This window comes from Solanum dulcamara, chromosome 8, assembly GCF_947179165.1.
Source record: "Solanum dulcamara chromosome 8, daSolDulc1.2, whole genome shotgun sequence".
In the NCBI taxonomy this organism is placed as follows: Eukaryota; Viridiplantae; Streptophyta; class Magnoliopsida; order Solanales; family Solanaceae; genus Solanum; species Solanum dulcamara.
Window position 1 is genome coordinate 79,112,879 of NC_077244.1, and position 19,521 is coordinate 79,132,399.

General features: G+C 36.6%; 2 protein-coding genes and 1 non-coding gene across 6 annotated transcripts; 1 reads left to right on the top strand and 2 right to left on the bottom strand.

Annotated features, from left to right (window-relative positions):
* Positions 1–85: 85 nt before the first annotated feature.
* TRNAP-UGG (transfer RNA proline (anticodon UGG)) lies at positions 86–157 on the bottom strand. Its single transcript has one exon. It is a non-coding gene; the product is annotated as a tRNA-Pro (tRNA).
* A 1,996-nt stretch (positions 158–2,153) lies between these two features.
* LOC129898628 ((+)-borneol dehydrogenase 1) lies at positions 2,154–4,165 on the top strand. 2 transcript variants are annotated; one of them, XM_055973246.1, is made up of 4 exons: positions 2,154–2,389; positions 2,694–2,756; positions 2,836–3,095; positions 3,235–4,165. In XM_055973246.1, exons 1-4 carry the CDS (start codon positions 2,370–2,372, stop codon positions 3,789–3,791), a joined length of 900 nt encoding a protein of 299 aa, XP_055829221.1. In that variant the 5' UTR covers positions 2,154–2,369; the 3' UTR covers positions 3,792–4,165. The 2 variants fall into 2 exon arrangements, with proteins under 2 accessions (XP_055829221.1, XP_055829222.1); XM_055973247.1 differs by lacking the exon at positions 2,154–2,389 and adding an exon at positions 2,404–2,602.
* On the bottom strand, positions 4,056–14,891 carry LOC129898626 (bifunctional 3-dehydroquinate dehydratase/shikimate dehydrogenase, chloroplastic-like). 3 transcript variants are annotated; one of them, XM_055973242.1, is made up of 11 exons: positions 14,473–14,891; positions 12,907–13,015; positions 12,599–12,817; positions 11,746–12,086; positions 7,193–7,256; positions 6,145–6,253; positions 5,505–5,654; positions 5,258–5,406; positions 4,995–5,157; positions 4,350–4,409; positions 4,056–4,238 (listed from the first exon to the last, which is right to left on the bottom strand). In XM_055973242.1, the coding sequence occupies exons 1-10, from the start codon at positions 14,670–14,672 to the stop codon at positions 4,366–4,368; spliced, it is 1,548 nt and encodes a 515-aa protein (XP_055829217.1). In that variant the 5' UTR covers positions 14,673–14,891; the 3' UTR covers positions 4,056–4,238; positions 4,350–4,365. The 3 variants fall into 3 exon arrangements, with proteins under 3 accessions (XP_055829217.1, XP_055829216.1, XP_055829218.1); XM_055973241.1 differs by having other exon boundaries at positions 4,056–4,252; XM_055973243.1 differs by lacking the exon at positions 14,473–14,891 and adding an exon at positions 13,974–14,026 and having other exon boundaries at positions 4,056–4,252.
* Positions 14,892–19,521: the final 4,630 nt, after the last annotated feature.

A 19,521-nucleotide genomic window follows, 5' to 3' on the forward strand; every position in this document is an offset into this window, starting at 1 on the left:
ATACTTGTACTTTCAAGCGTTTGAACCATACAATGCCCATCAAATGTAAGTGTATGGAACCAGAAAACTAAAGAAAAAACATTGAGGGGCGTTCCGAGAATCGAACTCGGGACCTCTCGCACCCAAAGCGAGAATCATACCACTAGACCAAACGCCCTCATGCCCTCAATAGTTGTACATCAACAATTGTAATTTAATTTAGATGTTATAGGAATGCCGATTCAAATATGGATAGAAAAGCTCGTTTAAGTGATTCATAATCCCTCATAGGGTTCTATTGATTCAATTTTTATGCTTGGCACGAAACTCTTGTTTCGAGTGAAAGGAAGAGCAGTGGCCCACCCAAAATAAGATTTTTTAAAAAAGGATAGTGAGTTTTTCTTGTTGGCATCAGTCTTGTTTATCGAAATTCAAAGCTTCCTTCATAACTAAGAATTTCATAGATCATAATATAGTAATTGCTCAAATAAGTGGGTATTTAGATTGACTTATTTTTAGTGATTTTTAAGCTACTTTTTAGTTTTGAAAGTTCTTTGGCTAACTCAAAAAGTTCTTAAAAACACATTTTTTTTAAACTAAGAAAGTACCGAAAAAGGCAAAAGCCAAAAGTTGGGTATTTCCAACTTATGAGTTTTAGTTTTTAACTTATAAGTCTCTTAAAAAAAATCAATCCAAACACCTCCCAACTATGCCCGATGTGCTGTTGTTGCCACGTGTAGACTCTTAATTTGAGGCCTAGTTGAACCTGGATTTTACCCTATACACAATTACACCTGTGTTTGCCCAGCATCTTTAATTTGTTGACCTAATTTATTTGGGCGGTGTATTATAACGTGCAATGACTTGAGACTTGTACATATTCCCTAATTATACATATATCATATGGCATGAGAGGGGCGGGTAGTCAAGAAATTATAATGGGTTCATCTGAACTCAGTGGTTTTAATTAGCGTATCTGCATATGATATATATGTGTGTTGAAAAATTCACTAAATAAGTAGAGCTAACAAATTTAGAACACTCTCACTAAATTATGTCCAGATAAAAAGTTATAGAATTCTAAATTCAAATCCATAGGTTAAATTTTGGATTCACCTATATATCTGTGTCTAAGGTTGGTCGAATGAGAAGAGAATATTAGTTGTAGGTAGGATCAAATCAATTCCGTAGGAGGAGTATGTAGTTGGTTGAAAGGGTATTCTCCCTTTGTAGTAAGTATTATTATGGTAGCCCATTTTGAGAACACAAAATAATTATGAGAAAGTTTGATTCATGGTTGATATCAAAATGTACGTTAGATTCTTTATTCGGATAATTTACACCTTTGAGTAGTCGTGCAAGTGGTCGATCATGATCACCTAGCTTTATATCTGAGGTTCATATCCAACTATATATATTCGAATTATAATCATCAAGATGCCTCAACCATCTTGACAATTTGCTCAAAATAATTTTCACCATTTCTCACTATCCTTAATATATACTATGTGACTGACTCATACTTTAATTTGATCCGCACTTTATATAAATTAATAATTCAAAACAAAACAAAAAACATGTATAGCTAGCTGCTAGCAAATAAGAACATGAGTTGGCACGTCGCTTTCAGAACAAACAACTTGCAGTTGTTCGACATAGAGGAAGAAGATCACATATACTCAATTAAGTTTGTCCACGTTGAACATTTCAACATTCCTTCAACAACAATTAAAGTCTGCAAGCTTTAATTAATTATATATTATATGAGAGGCCTTTTTTTTTTTTTTAATGTTAGTCAAGCACGTGAAAATTATTTTTAATTATAAATGGCATGAGACTTAAACTCACGACGACTTGTATCATGTTGAACTGTGTGATTATTTCATGTTGAAGTAAGAAAGTTTGTTCATGTTCCAATTGTCACGCCTATGTGTTAAGTGTCTCACATTAATTAAAGAATGAATTGTTTGTTTTTTTATATAATTTTGAACAATCCTTAACAACTTTAGAAATTAAGTTAAGCCAAGAGTCAATCTTTATACTTATTGGACACCAAATTGTAGTTGGCAGTAAAAGAAACTCTTCTAGCAAATTATGAGCTCATCTTCTACACTCCAATAACGTAGAAAAAAAATCAGTCTATCAAATCACCTAAAAAAAAAAAAAGAGAAAGCAGTTGAAGCCAAATGACAGTATTGCCCTGTCTAATGATGCATTAGAGAGAGAGAGAGGGGAGCAGCTAGAGGACCCATGACAGTAATTATAATAAAGGCATGCATTAATTTAGTCTATATATATTGAGGAACCATCGGGTGTACATGTTGTTGCGGTGCTGTTTGGCCTTGCTAAACTAATATACTATACATTATTACTTGTCTCTGAAGAAGAAGATGATGAGGATAAGATCAAGGTTAGCCTCACAATTTCTTTCGTCATGTCCATATATACTTTTTTTTCTTTCGTCATGTCCATGTATTAGCTGGATGCTCTATGTATTTATCCGTTTCTGATTTTCTTAACTATTTCTTCTGTTTAATTTCTACAAATCATTACTACTACTATATTTGATCAAGTTTTCAAAGTTTTATGGACAGCTAGCTAAAAGCTGTCCATAGATGATGACGTAGTACTTGTTTTTGTTTTCATTTCCCATTAGTATTCTTTTTCTCTAGTATAGTATAGTCATAGAGTATGTTTTTTTAACTCCACTGCAGGATCCACTCCACATCATTGCTTCTTCAAACCTCCAGTAACAAGTTCTCTACCCACTTAGAAAGGTGACTACGTAATTCATTTACTTAAACAATTAATTAGGAGTATACTCCAATATTATGTTATGATTGTGTAAAAATGCAGGAAACTAGAAGGGAAGGTAGCAGTTATCACAGGTGCAGCAAGTGGCATAGGAAAAGAAACGGCCACCAAATTCATCAACCATGGGGCCAAGGTGATTGTCGCTGATATACAAAGGCAGCTCGGCCAAGAAACGGCAAATGAGCTCGGACAAAATGCCATGTTTCTGCCCTGCGACGTCACAAATGAATCTGACGTCTCCCACCTAGTGGATTTTGCCGTTTCCAAACATGGTCAGCTCGACATAATGTACAACAATGCAGGTAATATATAATCAGCGGGTGAACGTGCATTAACGACAGTTACTAAAGCAACTTGGAATATAAAGCAAATAACTTAGTACGTAAAAGTGTACCAATAGTTATTAACAAGTAAATCCTGAATTCCTTTGTGATTATGCAGGGGTAGCATGTCGAACTCCGCTGAGTATAGTGGACATTGACCTTGCGCAATTCGACCGTGTCATGGCCATCAACGTCCGAGGCGTAATGGCCGGGATCAAGCACGCTGCTCGGGTGATGATCCCCCGGGAGACAGGTTGCATTTTGTGCACAGGCAGCGTCACTGGGGTAATGGGAGGACTAGCACAACCTACTTATTCAACTACCAAATCATGCGTCATAGGTATGATCAAGTCCCTAACAAGGGAACTGTGCAAGAACGGAATAAGAATCAATTGCATTTCTCCATTTGCTATTCCAACACCCTTTTCATTGGACGAGATGAAAGACTACTTCCCTGGAGTGGAATCTCAGGACCTTGCTGAAATGTTATACAATGCAAGTGAGCTCAAAGGAGCATATTGTGAACCCATTGATGTAGCCAATGCTGCTCTTTTCTTGGCTAGTGAAGATGCCAAGTATATTAGTGGCCAAAATCTGGTGGTAGATGGCGGTTTCACCTCATTTAAAAGTTTAAACTTTTCCCATCAAGTACAAGAATGTTCCACAGAAATTTAATATGGAATTTGATTCTTTCTAGAATCGTTTTTCAAATGCATAACATCAGAGTGCACAAAAGGACTCCAAAGGAGGATTGAAGCGTAATTGATTGATATTAACTATCAAGGGGAAAGGGAACTGTAAGTATCATGATCCAATTAGAGGCTAATGTCCAATTTTGCTGTAATCAAATTGTGGTGCATTTGTATGTCTTGTTTTCATGATCTAACAATGGACAGCACTGGTGCAAGACTACAAGTATCTCGAAAGAATGCACAACTGTTCCAGGCTAGGCAAACTTTGTTACTGCTTATAAACCACCTTTCTGGGATAAAGACAACTTTCCATACATTACCTTCCTATTATTACAATAACAATTTATTTACAATCTAGCTGATCTTCAGGAAGAAAAAGATGACTACTTTTACAGTAGTTGATATATCCTTCTTTCCCATGTAAATCAATCTGGCATTTGGAAGCTGAGGGAACATTAATATGAATAATGAGAGTTTCAGAAATCTCTTCTATTGAGTTGGCAAATATGATCCTGGGTTCAGAAAGAAAAAGAAACTATACCTTTCTTCTAAAAGAATCAGAATTGCTCATATACAATCCTCCGCATAAAGTCTACAGGTGCTGCAGAAAAACAAAGTTGAAAGCGTTACACGAATGAAACCATTGCTTTCTAAGAGCACGATGCTTTAAGACATAGTAGGTTTTGCTCCTGCTTCATAGTTCCTCATTCCCAAGATTTAAGTTTTTTTTCTGTCCTATTCTCCTATTCTTTGGTGATACAGCTATTGGATTACTTCAGGTCTTTCCCTGGGAATTAAAGCATACTAATTGGGAGTAAGGAGCCCTTATGGAAGAGATTAAGAATCACCCAAGTTAAGCTCAGCTAAATTTTGCATATAAGCCCCTCTGCTTATGCATAATAGAACTTCAGTTGTGTTCACTGCTGCCCCCAACCCAGGATAAATGGGGCAAGGAAACAGAAGGTTCAACAACAACATACTAGTGCAATTCCAAAAAGTGGAGTCTGGGAGGGTAGAGGGTACGCAGACCTTATCCCCCCTGCCTGAGAGGTAGAGAGATTTTTTCTAATCGACCCTCAGCTCAAAGGAAAAAAACAGTCCAAAGCAGTATAGAGAAAAAGAGATAACAGACCGAAGGTTCTTAGAATTTTTTTGTAATTAATTATAGGGAGAAGAGAATAGCTACCTAATCCATTGGTGAACAATTTAAACTGCCCAAGTGCCTGCCTGACGAACATCTCAACCCCACTCACCACTATAGCTCCAACCTCTGTAGCCTCCTGCAACAACCGTGTATTTCTAGGCGTGTAGACTGCATCAAATACTAGTTCGTATGATCTCAATGCCTCCTGAAACAACAGCATAATTGAGGAAAAGTTCAGAATGTTTGCATTTTCTCATGCAAACAGAAAACAGGTTACTTTTGTTAAAGACTATCAGAAAGACAACCTTGGAGATAGGAGTTCGATCAGACTTTGGCTGCATGCCCACAGCAGAAGCATTTGCAAGAATCATTCCCTTCTCAGGGCAGAAATCGTTCAGACGTTCATATGGCAAAGCTTCACCGGATACTGCTGCAGCCAGAGCTTTTGCTCTCTCTTTTCAAAGACAAAATTGCAATAAATGGCAGGAGACATAATGAATAAAGAGCAAAAGATCACATATCCATAATCCTTAGGGAGATAAGAGGTATTACCATATTTGCGGTTGAATATTACAACCCTTGCCCCTCTGCTTTTGGCACCAAAAGCAATAGCTCGCCCTGCACCACCTGCCCCAACTAATACGAACAATTTTCCAGCAATTGGAGAAACATTTGATGCATGGCCATTGGTCTTTTGTCTCTCTGTTTACACAAGAAATTTGGAACTCCTTATGTAATTAGATTCAAAAGTGCTTGAAATTGGTTTCCCAAGAAGTTTCTACCATTTCTTTGTGTTTTTTTTTGGGGGGGGGGGGGGGCGGTGAGGGACAATAGAGGAAGGACTAAAATGTTGAAAACAGTGACAGTAGTATTCTCATTATCAAATATGTAATCCAATTGAAGCCAGTAACTAAGCAAGACTATCCCACCTTCTCCTGCAGACACACTAAATTCTGCTTTATCAGGTGGGTAGGGGGATTGGGAGGAGAGACCAGGCCCATTTAACAATCAGCATTGTCTCAAGTAAATGATAAAAAGATGTGATCATCTGAATTTTGGAATTCTTTTGCCTTGAAAAGAATTACTGAATAGACCTCTAAACTACATTGATTAAGTTTTTCACTTGTACCTTTCTTGTAAGAGTATTAGAAAAGTTTTTAACTCCAACTTCCAAGCAAAGAATAATCAGTACCTCTAAGTGCATCTTCAATTGCCGTCACACAAGCTTCACAATCTGTATTATAACCAATGAGCTTGCCGTCAAAAGGCCTCCTTATAATTGTGTTTACAGCTCCTATAGACTGATTCCGAAGCATGATACAGTCAGAAAGTTTTACAAATAAGACAACAAACACTGTAATATAATTTTGCTACAAAATGTTCTGGAATGGCTAAACAAAAAACTATTGTATAGAAATGCCATCCGAAATTTCAAGATATAGAACTAATCTATATAATTCTGCTTCCATGCTAGGACAATAGCATTCTAGGTCGGGTGAACTGCAATGACATTAGAAAGAATATTCATATTGAGAAAACATGAGAAATCCAACTTCGTTCCTTTTTTCTTTTATAAGTTGATGCTGCAAGACCTATTACCCAACCAGGGTAATATCTCTACTTAGGCTTCCTTCAACATTGAACTGTAGTGGACTAAGGCTCAAGTTAGCCGATTTATGGAAAATAAAACTGATAATACTGTGCCTAATATTCTAGGGCGATTCAATCACATCAAGAAGGTAAGCTTTTGTTTCCTATGTGTATATGCACGCCAACTCTGTACACATATATAAACAGAGTTGTGCTTATGAGTATTCATTATATAAGAACTATTGACGCTGAACTAGCTTCACCAAAGACATTCTGAAAAGATTGTGTATTTTCTGGTTCTTCAACTCCCAAAAATCAAAGTCAAGTTACACAACACACTGCAAATCCCACATTTTCTTGATTTAGCATACTGTGTATTATGAACCACATTGAGCTGCTCAGTGGTGGGACTCTACCCTTCCCAGACCCCACATGGTGGGACTATACTGGGTTTGTTGTTGTTGTTGTTGTTGTATTGAGCTGCTCAGTGTTTTTTTTGGGATGAAAATTGAACATCTTGATATTTTAAACAGGGAAAGCAAAAAAGCAGCATAAGCAAAATATAGAAAGTATTTTTAAGAGCATAGTCTGATGCTCATGCACTCATTCGCAGAAGAATTTAAGGCAGAAGCAAACATGGCTAATCAGACCTTAGCAAGTGGATCAACTTCATCACAGCACCGTACAGCTGCTTCCTTATGTGGGATACCAACACTACACGCTCCATCAAAAGGAAGAAAACTACATTAGATAGTTTTCTACATGAAGAAAATTTTAGAAAAATAAAACTTAGTAGGTTACATAACTTCACGTCCCCAAATGTTTTACGCAAGTGAAATTTTCAAAAGTAGTTAAGATTAATGGTGTCTATAAATTAAATTAGATGAACCATATGTAACAAATACCTTTTTAAACAGTAGAGTTTTTTAATATTTCATTCTTACAAAATACTTTAACAAGTTCATCTTCTCCAGTCTCCACCCCATTTTTCTTTCTTAGCCTTTCTGTGTTCTCATTTTGCGGCAACTCTTTTCTTTTCTTTTTTTCTTATTTTGTTTCTTTTATATATTGCTCCTCCATTTCAGATTCTTAACGCATACTTTGGTAATCTATCTGTTCATAGATCGTTACAAATAGAAAATAGACCTAACAATATAAGCTTTTATTCTTTTATTCTTTGACCCATTTGCCTTTTGATTCTTTCCTACTGGTAAAGAATCCACTATCCTGTGGAAAAGCAAAAAAAATTGCCCCCAAAGCCTTAGCAATCTAACTTTTATTTGTACCCTTTTGTGCGTGTGATCTGTTTGATAAAACTCCCCAAAGAAGTGAATCGTTGAAGATTTAATTGGGTTCTTGATCTTCAAGCTCTGCATTTCTGAGGAGTTTTGGATCAATATTGATTTGGGTATTTCATTCCGGCGAAGCTCCAGTTTTTCCGGCGAAGCTCTAGTTTTTCCGGCGAAGCTCTAGTTTTTCCGGCGAAGTGTTTTTTTTTTTTTTTTTTTTTTTTCAGGTGTACAGATCTGTATTTCCGGTGACGAACAACCGCTGCAACACAACTAAGTACGCCGACGTGAACAGTACTCCGACATGAGCAGTATTTTCCGGCGGCAACCAGGTTCATTTCTACCGGAGTTGGTACCTCCGGTTTTTATATCTTTATATTCTATCCTTTGTTCATATACTTGTAGTTACATTTTGCCGATTTTAAACCCCCGAATAATTTATTAGTTTATACGCATTTTCATGGCTTTGGATAGTGATGGTAGACTAAGGTCATGTTCTCGCTCATTGACGGGGACGAGGGTAAGGAGAGGTAAGTGGGTTAAAGGAGCGTCTAGACTGAGAATAGGTTCTTGGAACATTGGGACGTTAACGGGTAAATCCATAGAACTGGTTAAGATTCTAAAGAAGAGGAAGATTAATATAGCCTGTGTCCAGGAGACAAAATGGGTCGGCTCTAAAGCTAAGGAGGTAGACGGGTATAAGCTTTGGTTTTCTGGTAAATCGAAGTATAGAAATGGGGTAGGCATTTTAATAGACAGTGATTTAAGGGATCAGGTGGTGGAGGTTAGGAGAGTCAATGATAGGATGATGTCGATTAAAATGGTCGTTGAAGGGATCACGTTGAACGTTATTAGTGCTTATGCGCCGCAAGCGGGCTTATGCGAGGAGGATAAGAGGCGCTTTTGGGAGGAATTGGACGAGTTAGTGGGAGGCATACCACCTACTGAGAAGCTTGTCGTGGGAGGAGATTTCAATGGGCACATCGGATCTATTTCGGGAGGGTATGATGATGTGCATGGGGGCTTTGGCTTCAGGGACAGAAATGGAGGAGGAACCGCACTGTTGGATTTCGCAAGAGCTTTCGGATTGGTGATAGCCAACTCGAGTTTCCCAAAGAAGGAGGACCACTTGGTAACCTTCCGTAGTTCAGTGGCTAAAACTCAGATAGATTTTTTACTCCTTAGGAAGGATGATAAAGGTTTGTGCAATGACTGTAAGGTCATCCCGATCGACAACCTTACAACCCGACATAAGCTCTTAGTGATGGATTTAGGGATAAAGATGACGAGGACGAGGAGGGTCGGGGAAGAACGACCTAGGATCAGATGGGGGAGTTTGACAACGGTTAGTGCCCTTGAGATGGGAGAGAAATTGAAGGATATGGGGACCTGGGATAGTAGTGGGGATGCGAACGATATGTGGGATAGGACAGCTAGTTATATTAGGGTTGTAGCAAGGGAAGTGCTAGGAGTCTCGACAGGTAGTCGTAGTCGGCATCGAGGGGACTGGTGGTGGAATGGAGAAGTGCAAGGGAAAGTGGAAGCAAAGAAGGTGGCATATGCTAAGCTGATGGAGAGCAAGGATGAGGTGGAGAAGTGGACGAATGGAGAACTGTATAAGATAGCGAGGAAGGAGGCGAAGTCGGCGGTTGCAACGGCAAAAATGGCAGCTTTTGAACGTCTTTATGCTGAACTGGAAGAGAAAGGTGGGGACAGAAAATTATTCAGGCTAGCCAGGGCCCGGGAGAGAAGGGCACGCGATGTGGATCAAGTGAAGTGCATTAAAGACGAAGACGGAAAAGTATTGGTAGAGGAGACCCTTATCAAACAAAGATGGCAGTCATACTTCCATAAACTTTTGAATGACAAAGGGGACAGCGAAATTGTGTTTGGAACATACAGGAAGGAGTCATGATTTTGGGGGTTGTAGGAGTATTACGGTCGATGAGGTTAAGGATGCTGTTCGTAGGATGCGCTGGGGAAGAGCGACCGGACCTGACGAGATCCCTGGAGAATTTTGGAAGAGTGCGGGCTTGGTAGGTTTGGAATGGCTGACTAGGTTATTTAATGTCATCTTTACGACGGCAACGATGCCCGTAGAATGGAGATCGAGCATCATGATCCCGCTTTACAAAAACAAAGGGGATAGCCAGAGCTGTGACAACTATAGAGGTATTAAGCTTCTAAGCCATACTATGAAAGTGTGGGAAAGAGTGGTAGAGATGAGGGTGAGGAGAGGCGTGTCTATTTCAGAGAACCAGTTCGGATTTATGCCGGGACGCTCAACTACAGAAGCCATCCACCTTATGAGGAGACTAATGGAGCAATATAGGGAGAGGAAGAGAGACTTGCATATGGTATTCATCGACTTGGAAAAGGCTTACGATAAAGTCCCACGAGAGATACTATGGAGATGTTTGGAGGCTAAAGGTGTACCTGTAGCGTACAAAGGGTGATCAAGGACATGTACGAGGGTGCCAAAACCAGGGTAAGGACAGTAGGAGGGGACTCAGAACACTTCCCAGTTAGGATGGGGTTGCATCAAGGATCAGCTCTTAGCCCGTTCCTATTTGCCTTGGTGATGGATGGATTGACGCGATAAATTCAAGGTGAGGTGCCATGGTGTATGCTTTTTGCGGACGACATAGTCCTCATCGATGAGACTCGTAGCGGAGTTAACGCTAAGCTGGAAGATTGGAGACGCACCTTGGAGTCTAAGGGGTTTAAGCTGAGTAGGACTAAGACAGAGTACCTAGAGTGCAAGTTCAGTGAGACACCTCAAGAGGTTGGCGCGGAAGTTAGGCTCGGGGACCAAGCCATCCAAAAGAGAAGTAGTTTTAAGTACCTTGGTTCTATCATGCAAGACAACGGAGAGATCGACGAGGATGTCACACACCTTATTGGGGCAGGATGGATGAAATGGAGGCTCGCCTCCGGTGTGTTATGTGACAAGAAGGTGCCACCACAACTTAAGGGCAAGTTCTACAAAGTGGTCGTTAGACCAACTATGTTATATGGGGCGGAGTGTTGGCCAGTTAAGGTCTCTCACGTGCAAAAGATGAAGGTTGCCGAGATGAGAATGTTGAGATGGATGTGTGGGCATACCAGGAGTGACAGGATTAGAAATGAGGCTATTCGAGAAAAGGTAGGAGTGGCCGCGGTGGAAGACAAGATGCGGGAAACGCGACTGAGATGGTTTGGACATGTGAAGAGGAGAGTCCCAAATGCACCAGTGCGGAGATGTGAGAGGTTGGCCATGGATGATTTCAGAAGAGGTAGGGGTAGGCCGAAGAAATATTGGGGAGAGGTGATCAGACAGGACATGGCGCATTTACGACTTACTGAGGACATGACCCTAGATAGGAGGGTGTGGAGGACACACATTAGGGTAGAAGGCTAGTACTTAGTGGTTTTATTCACCCTTATTCGTAGGCGTATTAACGCACTATGATTCCTTGTACTCTGATGTATGTTATTTATGTTATTATCTAATAATAATATCTACTGTTGTTTTGTGCTTTGATTATACTATTGTTTGGACCGTTTTCGTCATCTACTTATTTACTCTAATAATCTTGTCTGACCTTTTTCTATGCTTTTATTGAGCCGAGGGTCTTTCGGAAACAGCCGTCCTACATTGGTAGGAGTCAGGTCTGCGTACACTCTACCCTCTCCAGACCCCACGATGTGGGATTTCACTGGGTTGTTGTTGTTGTTGTATTCTTACAAAATACTAAATTTAAGCATAACTTAATCTTCATAAAGGATGCAGTGCAACGGCATTGAGATTATCTGAATGAGGCATACATTTATTTCTTGATGAGCAGGAATCCGACACTTATTCATCAGTACGTGGCATAGAAACTATAAGAAATCTTAACCAAACTACGTTTGCTTGTGCAGAAGGAGCATACCTGAAACCAGCATAGTCATTGCATGAGAAAACCCGAAAAAACTCCTTGACATTGTCAACTAGTAGTGGCACATATATTCCATTGTATCCTGTATGCCTAAAGGCAGGGTTGTGCAGAAGGGGGCCCTTGCTATGGCCAACAGGATTTGAGATTACACCAAAAACTCTAGTATCTGGGTTCACATATTCCAGTTTATAAACCTCTTTAATGCTGGTCAAAGGTGGCAAGCCAGGGGTGGATTTGCCTCCCAAAGATCCACAAATAAAGAAAGCACCGTATTTTGGACCCAATAGTTGGCTTATAAGACCTCTATCCCCTGCTGCCCTAGCAATTAGAGGCACCTGCATAGAGACTTTGTAATTAGGCACTTAAAGTGCCACATTCGTTATATGGAAATTGAACTACAAACTTATCACAACTCACAAGGAAACTAGAATAAAAAGATTCTCTCTACCAGTTTAAAAGCCCGAAAATGGCTGCACACTTAAGAGGCTATATAAATGGAACAAAAGACGAGAGTATTTCTTGAACACTTCACCCCAGAAAAATTTGAATATATCAATAGCAGTTTGGAGTTAAAAAGACTCCATAGCAGACCCCCTTTTTTTCTCTTCTTGTCCATAAGTTGAATTCAGCAAGTATACCATCAAAAGGCAGATGCAATGTAGTTCCTATGGGTTCAAACTGGATCCATAATTTTTTACACGAAGCACATAATTGAATTCTAGACCCCATAAGCGCAATGAATTCAGTAAAAAAAAAAAATGTTGAATCCATCAAAATTCAATCTTGGATCCATCTTTGTATCAAGTTGGTGGTGTTGATTGAGATGTTTGCAAGATAAGAAATGTACCTGACAATGTGTAAGCATATGGAAAACTGGTGCAACATCTGTAATATAAGCTACATCAATGACAAGTTTGATGATATCAGCCCCTGTGGACTGCAGGTTTATGATCAAATTACAAAGTCTCTCTTTAGTAGGGTTTCCACCATTCACATAACTAGAAGCAATTATCTTGCTATTTGATCGCCTGCTCATCAATTCAGCCACCACTTCATCGCAAACAACCTAATTACGAAAAAAATATATATAAAAAAGGGAACTTGTATTTTAAAAAAAAAAAAATTAGCTTCAATGGAACTGTATTTGACTGAAACCTCACTGTCTACTTCGACGAACTCAACGTCCAATTCAACAGCTAATTTGAGAACTTGCACACATGTTTTCTTCCAATCTTCTCTGCCAGAATTTCTCGGCGAATTTGGCCTGACATATAACAAACCCCAAATTCCCAATCAGCAACATACATTATTACTAAAGTTTTTTGTACATTCGGATTCCACACAAAACATTCTTATTAATTGGTGACACTGAACATAACTTTGTTAAACTACATTGGGTGAATTTTCTAATATTCTGGTAAAGTTGATGAGTCTATGCAAAAAAGATATATTATGACTATAGTAAATAAACAAAAAAGAAATTAACAAACCCTATAGTATAAAATTAGCATAATGTTACTCCCTCCGTCCTATTTTAACTATCCTTTTAGCTTAAAAAATTTATTCCGTTAATTTAGAAATTCAAAATTAAAGTTAAGATAGTTACTTTGTCTAAGAGAATGGTAAAATGAAATAATTCCAAAATACGGGCGGGCAGACATCGGGTTTAATTTCCGTGTCATACGGACCCCTATCGAAGTTGGAAACATTTAAGTGATTACTCACTCAGCAGTGCAATGTCAATGGTAGCTTCTCAACTTTTATAATATAATAGGATCATTAAAATCAATTTAACCAATCAAGCGAGAATTAATTATATTTTTTCAATTTTACCCTTAGTATTAATTATTCTAGAATTAAGAGACACAGATAAAAATTAAAGAATTAATAAGGTATATATTAATCAAATAACACTTTCGAATTGTGCAAAACATTATCACAAGGACTAAAATGAAACGAAGGGATTAGTACTTACTTAAAACTACTTACAGTTGGTTATTTTCCTAAACCTCTTCCAACTGGTCTGAATTTAAGAGACTTTTGTCATACATAATTCTTGTGATGTGTTATCATCTCAGTAAAAGGAGAAGATGGAGATTGGAATCACCGACTTCCTTTAATCTATTGGTTTATTTGTCTAAAACAATTCAAAGATGACATACATTATATTATTCACTTTGAATTAAGTTCAATTTTTGATAAAAAAAGATTACGCACAATACCTTAATGTGTTTTTCTGATTTGAATTTTGCTGATACATTTAACAAAATGTTGGTTGGTAGATGTTAGTCTGGACGAGCTTACCTACCCACCACACACCCCTTTATGTGGTTTCACGTGCCGTGTAGAATTTTAAATTAGAAAGTGATAACATACTATTTTACAAGGAAGCAAGAAAACAAGAAACAGAGAGGAAAAATCAGAGAGAAGCAAACAAACAAACAAGCAAGTGTAGAGTACGTGTTGGAGATTAACCAAACACTCTCCTCCTCACAAAATCACACATCTCATATCCTCTTACCTAATAAAAAATGGACAAAAACCACCCACCATTTCTGTTCCTAATACTAAAGGCGGAACACACAAGTACTAACACCATCACAAGTGAAGTTGAACATAAGAAGATGTAGTAAGTAGTTGAAAGCAGAGGTGGATCTACACACACATGTGCAAAATCTGAACACACATTAAATCCTGAAATTACTAAATAGTAGTACATACCTGAAAGAAACAATGGATGGTAAAGTTCTTTGTTTGAGGAGTAGTTCAACTTGTGATATGTGAGAGAAAGTGAAGGAGTCAATGCAAAGCTCGACGAGATCTGCTCCTTCTTCTTTAGCTTTGTGCATACAAGCTGCCATTTCCTCACAGCTTTCACATTCTAGTGTTGTGTACACCAGCAGGTCATGCTTGAAACCCATAATATGTATTTGCTCTGTTTTGGGGATGAAACGAGAGGTGTCTCTTTTTCTTTTTTTTTTGTCCTAATAAAGGGGAAGAGAATACATCGGTCGCTTATCAATTATACTCCTACTCCTAATTGGCTCCCTCATATAAATAGACACAAGTTATTACAAAAAATTATTAATAAACGACCCCTCATATTAGCTGTGGGAATGGTATGGTCATGTGATCATGTCTTGTGTTTATTACCACATGCAGTCGATAAATGTTAAGTGTTAAATGGAATAACGTACGTATAAGAATTGTTTATCTGAATAATCAATAGAAAATATTAAAAGCTATTCATATTTTTATATTTTATATAATATATGCCTGAAATAAGTTTAAACTAAATAACATGATCAAGAAAATTTATATAACCGACATTAATTTATTAGTACTTATTTAGTAGAGTGACGTTGTGGTCTTCGTGGTCACTCATATAACTTGAAACCTTTTCTATATTATAAAATTACAATATGGCCAGTTGCTTACTTGTTTATGTGGTGTTGGTTAACAAGTCCTTTTTGTACTTGTACCACCTATGCATCCAAATTATGTCACATCAAGCAATAAAAGTTATGAAGAAGGCAAATATCTTTCAAGGTTTTAATTTGTTCAATTTTAAACAGCTGGTTAATAAGAAGTTACTCAAAAGATTTGCTAAAAATATTTAGTTTGTCTTAGGTATACATGACATAATGTTCTATATTCTCAATATAATTTTTCTATGAGAAATGTTCAATTGATTGTACCATCACTTAGGAGTATAATTTTTTTAATTGGTTAATTGGGGATAGGGAAAGAGAAAATGGAAAAAGGATTATAACGTGAAAAATTAAATTTTTATCAATAAAATAAAAATTTAAATAGTCAATTAAGAAAATTTTAATAAAAAGTTCTTAGGAAAAATTATTATATCGAAGTTTTCCTTTTAAGGTAGGGTTAAAATTCAGAAGTCAGAGGAATATGAGGAGTTGAAAGAGATTAATGTCCATATTTCAGTTATTCTTGGATTCCAAATTGGTTCAATTCGACCTACCACGATTCCAAATAAAAATATACTTACTTTAATTTGTATTTATCTATATATTTTATTTTAATTATTTAAAATATATATGGTGATGATTCATTATTTATACGATAGTCATCATTCTATCACAATTTTTTCTTCCTTTAATTTGTTCGTGTTTGAATAGGCCATGTTTTGCAAAAATTAGTGGTGTGCTATTATAAAGGGAAGTGGTAATATTTCTAAAAATGTGCTAACTCTTAAATAAAAAGGATAATATAATAATTAACCAAGCGAGTTGGTCATTTCTTTGGTGTGTTTTTTCTTTTTCACCGTCATTTTCTTGGTTGGAAAAAGTGATCCCAAGTTTATGGCACGTGAAAAACAAAAAAGGAAAAAGACATATGGACGGAGGGGCGGGTTAGGGTATGTCTCATTTAATCAAAAAGACGAATTAGAATGACATTTGATTGAAGGAGACAAATTAAAGGGGCCAAAGCTTTTTTGTCATGTGATATAACAATAATATATTGAAGAAATTTGAATAAGTAAATCTGACACTCATGTGGTGATAGCAGTAAAATTTCCAAACAAGTGGGTTTGATCATTGATGGCTAAGCCTAAAATTATTTTATCGTTCATTTCATGTGCTTAGCGCGCAAAAAATATAACATATATTGTTATAAATAAAATGACAAACCAACTTAAAAAAAGGAGGACAGAGCAAATAAATAATCTTAGTGTTTTTTTCTTTTTTGTATATGCATCCATGCTTACAAGAATGACTATTTATAGGCCTAAAAGAAGAAACAAATTATAGTGGAAACACATAATAGTGGAGACAAATTGTGGCGGTAGATAAGATATAGTGGAAACAAATTATAGTGGAGGATAAAATATAGTGGAAACAAATTGTGGTGAAAGATAACATGGACATATATTATTTTATAACATTCCCTCTTAGATGTCCATATAAAATAAAGGTTATAAAAACAAGTATATATCTTTATTCCTAATACGCATTATTTGCTGCCTCGTTAAAAACTTTACTAGGAAAAATTCATTGGGATAAAAATCTTGGTTAAGAAAAAAAGAGTGTAGCGCGTATGTACTCCCCATGATAAGAACATCACTTAATATTTCGAAGACGATGCATTCCAATTTTATATCTCATTTTTCCAAAGGTTGAAGACGGCAATGCCTTGGTAAACATATCTGTTAAATTGTCACTTGAACAAACTTGTTGGACATCTATTTAACCCTTCTTTTGAAGATCATAAGTAAAAAAAAAAATTGGTGAAATATATTTATTTTGTCTCCTTTGATGTATCCTCCCTTCAGTTGAACTATACATGCAGCATTGTCTTCATACAATATTGTTGGAACGTCTCTTTTTAAAGAAAGGTCACATATTTCTTGAATGTGTTGAGTTATTGATCTTAACCAAACGCATTCTAGACTTGCTTCATTAATGACTATTATCTTTGCATGATTTGAAGAAGTGGCAATCATAGTTTGTTTTGTTGAACGCCATGATATAGTTGTACCATCATATGTAAATAAATAGCCTGTCTGCGATCGACCTTTATGGGGATCAGACAAATATCTTGCATCTGCGTAACAATCAATTGTGGCGTGGATTCATTTGAGTAAAACAATTGTATATCAATGGTCCCTCGGAGGTATCTGAATATATGCTTAATTTCATTCTAGTGCCTTTGTGTTGGAGAAGAACTAAATCTTTCTAACAAGCTTACAGAGAAAGTTATATCTGATCTAGAATTATTGGCAAGATACATTAATGTACTAATTGTACTAAGATATAAAATTTCAGCACAAATAAACTCTTCATCATTTTCATGAGATCGAAATGGATCTTTATTAATATCAAGAGATCTTACAATCATTGGGTTACTCAATGGATGTGTTTTATCCATATAAAACCTCTTTAAAATATTTTCAGTATATGTTGACTGATGAACAAATATCTTATTTGCAAAATATTCAATTTGTAGATCAAGACAAAATTTTATCTTTCCAAGATCTTTCATTTCAAACTTTTTTTCCAGATATTTTACTGCCTTTGAAAGTTCTTCAGGAGTTCCAATAATATTCAAATCACCAACATATACTGTTATTATGACAAACTCAGATCTAGACTTTTTCATAAAAACACAAGGGCAAATTGGATCATTTCTAAATCGTTCTTGTAACAAATATTCGGTAAGTCGATTGTACCACATTCTCCTTGATTGTTTCAACCCGTATAAGAATTTCTGTAGCTTTATTGAATAAGTTTCTCGAGAATCCTTGTATGCTTCAGGCACTTTGAATTCTTCAAAAAATTTTATAAAAATGTCATGGTCCAGTGAGTCATATAAATAGGCAATGACCACGTCCATTAGGTGCATTTCAAGTTTTTCATGAACTGTCAAATTCATTAGATACTTAAAGGTAATTGCATCTATCACAGGGGAATATGTTTCTCTATAGTCAATGTCAGACCTTTGTGAAAATCCTTGGGCTACAAATAGTGTTTTATATCTTACGACTTCACCTTTTTCATTTTGTTTACGCACAAAAACTATTTGTACTCCACTGGCTTGAACCTTCAGGTCTTCGAATTATTGATCCGAAAATTTCATATTTTTCAAGTGAAGTTAACTCTGATTAAATTGTATCCTTACATTTTGGCCAATTATTTCTGTGTCTACATTTATCGACAGATTTTGATTCAAGATCATTATCTTGTTGCATTATTTCAATGACAATATTATAAGCGAAAATATTATCGACCACAATATCATTTTGGTTCCACCTTTTTCCTGTCGAGACATAACTTATTGAGATTTCTTCATTCTCATTATTTTCAGGTACTTGGACCTTCTCGGTGGTATCACCATTTGTTATGTCTCTGGGCTCTTCTTGAGCAATTGCCTCAAAATTATGATCATCTTAATTGTTTATTCTCTTCCTTTTTCGAAGATTTTTATCTTTGAAACCAATTGGTCTTCCATGTTTTAAGCGTGGTCTAGACTCATTTGCCTGAACAAGTTGTCCTACTGGGACATCAGCTTGAACTTGAACATTAGTAGCTGGGATATGAGATTTAGTAATTCGTGGAAGGTTAGTAAATGCATTCGGTAGTTGATTTGCAATATTTTGCAAATAAATCAACTTTTGAACTTCTTGCTCACATTAATTTATTCGATGATCTAAATAAGATAATGACAATGAATTCCAATCTATCTCATTTTTCAATTGCTTATGTTCTCTCCATAATGTTGGGTATACTGATCTATTAAAATGACAATCAACGAATCTTTTCATAAATAAATCTCCAATCATAGGTTTTAAATATTTTATAATAGAAGGAGATTCATACCAAACATATATTCCCAACCTTCTTTAGGGACCCATCTTTGTGCGGGGCAGTGGAGCAATTGAAAAATATATCGCACATCCAAAAATTCTAAGATGGAAATATTTGGCTCCTTTCCAAAAGCCAATTGTAATGGAGAGAATTCATGAAAATTGTTTGGCCTTATGCGCACAAGTGCTGTCGCATGCAAAATAGCATGGCCCCATACTGAAAGAGGAAGTTTTATCCTCATTAGTAATGGTCTAGCAATCAATTGAAGACGTTTAATCAATGATTCTGCTAAACTATTTTGAGTATGAACATGAATGACCAGATGCTCAACTTTTATTCCAACCGACATACAATAATAATTAAAAGATTGAGATGTAAATTCACCAGCATTATTAAGACGAATTGTCATTATTGCATAATCTGGAAATTGTGTTCTTAACCT

Coding starts and splice junctions, on each gene's coding strand:
- LOC129898628 (XM_055973246.1), top strand. CDS start 2,370: ATGATGAGGATAAGATCAAG. Junction 2,757..2,835: donor TTCTCTACCCACTTAGAAAG/GTGACTACGTAA, acceptor GTAAAAATGCAG/GAAACTAGAAGGGAAGGTAG. Junction 3,096..3,234: donor CATAATGTACAACAATGCAG/GTAATATATAAT, acceptor GTGATTATGCAG/GGGTAGCATGTCGAACTCCG.
- LOC129898626 (XM_055973242.1), bottom strand. CDS start 14,672: ATGGGTTTCAAGCATGACCTGCTGGTGTACACAACACTAGAATGTGAA. Junction 5,158..5,257: donor ATCGAACTCCTATCTCCAAG/GTTGTCTTTCTG, acceptor CTGTTGTTTCAG/GAGGCATTGAGATCATACGA. Junction 4,410..4,994: donor ATTGTTCACCAATGGATTAG/GTAGCTATTCTC, acceptor GTTTTTCTGCAG/CACCTGTAGACTTTATGCGG.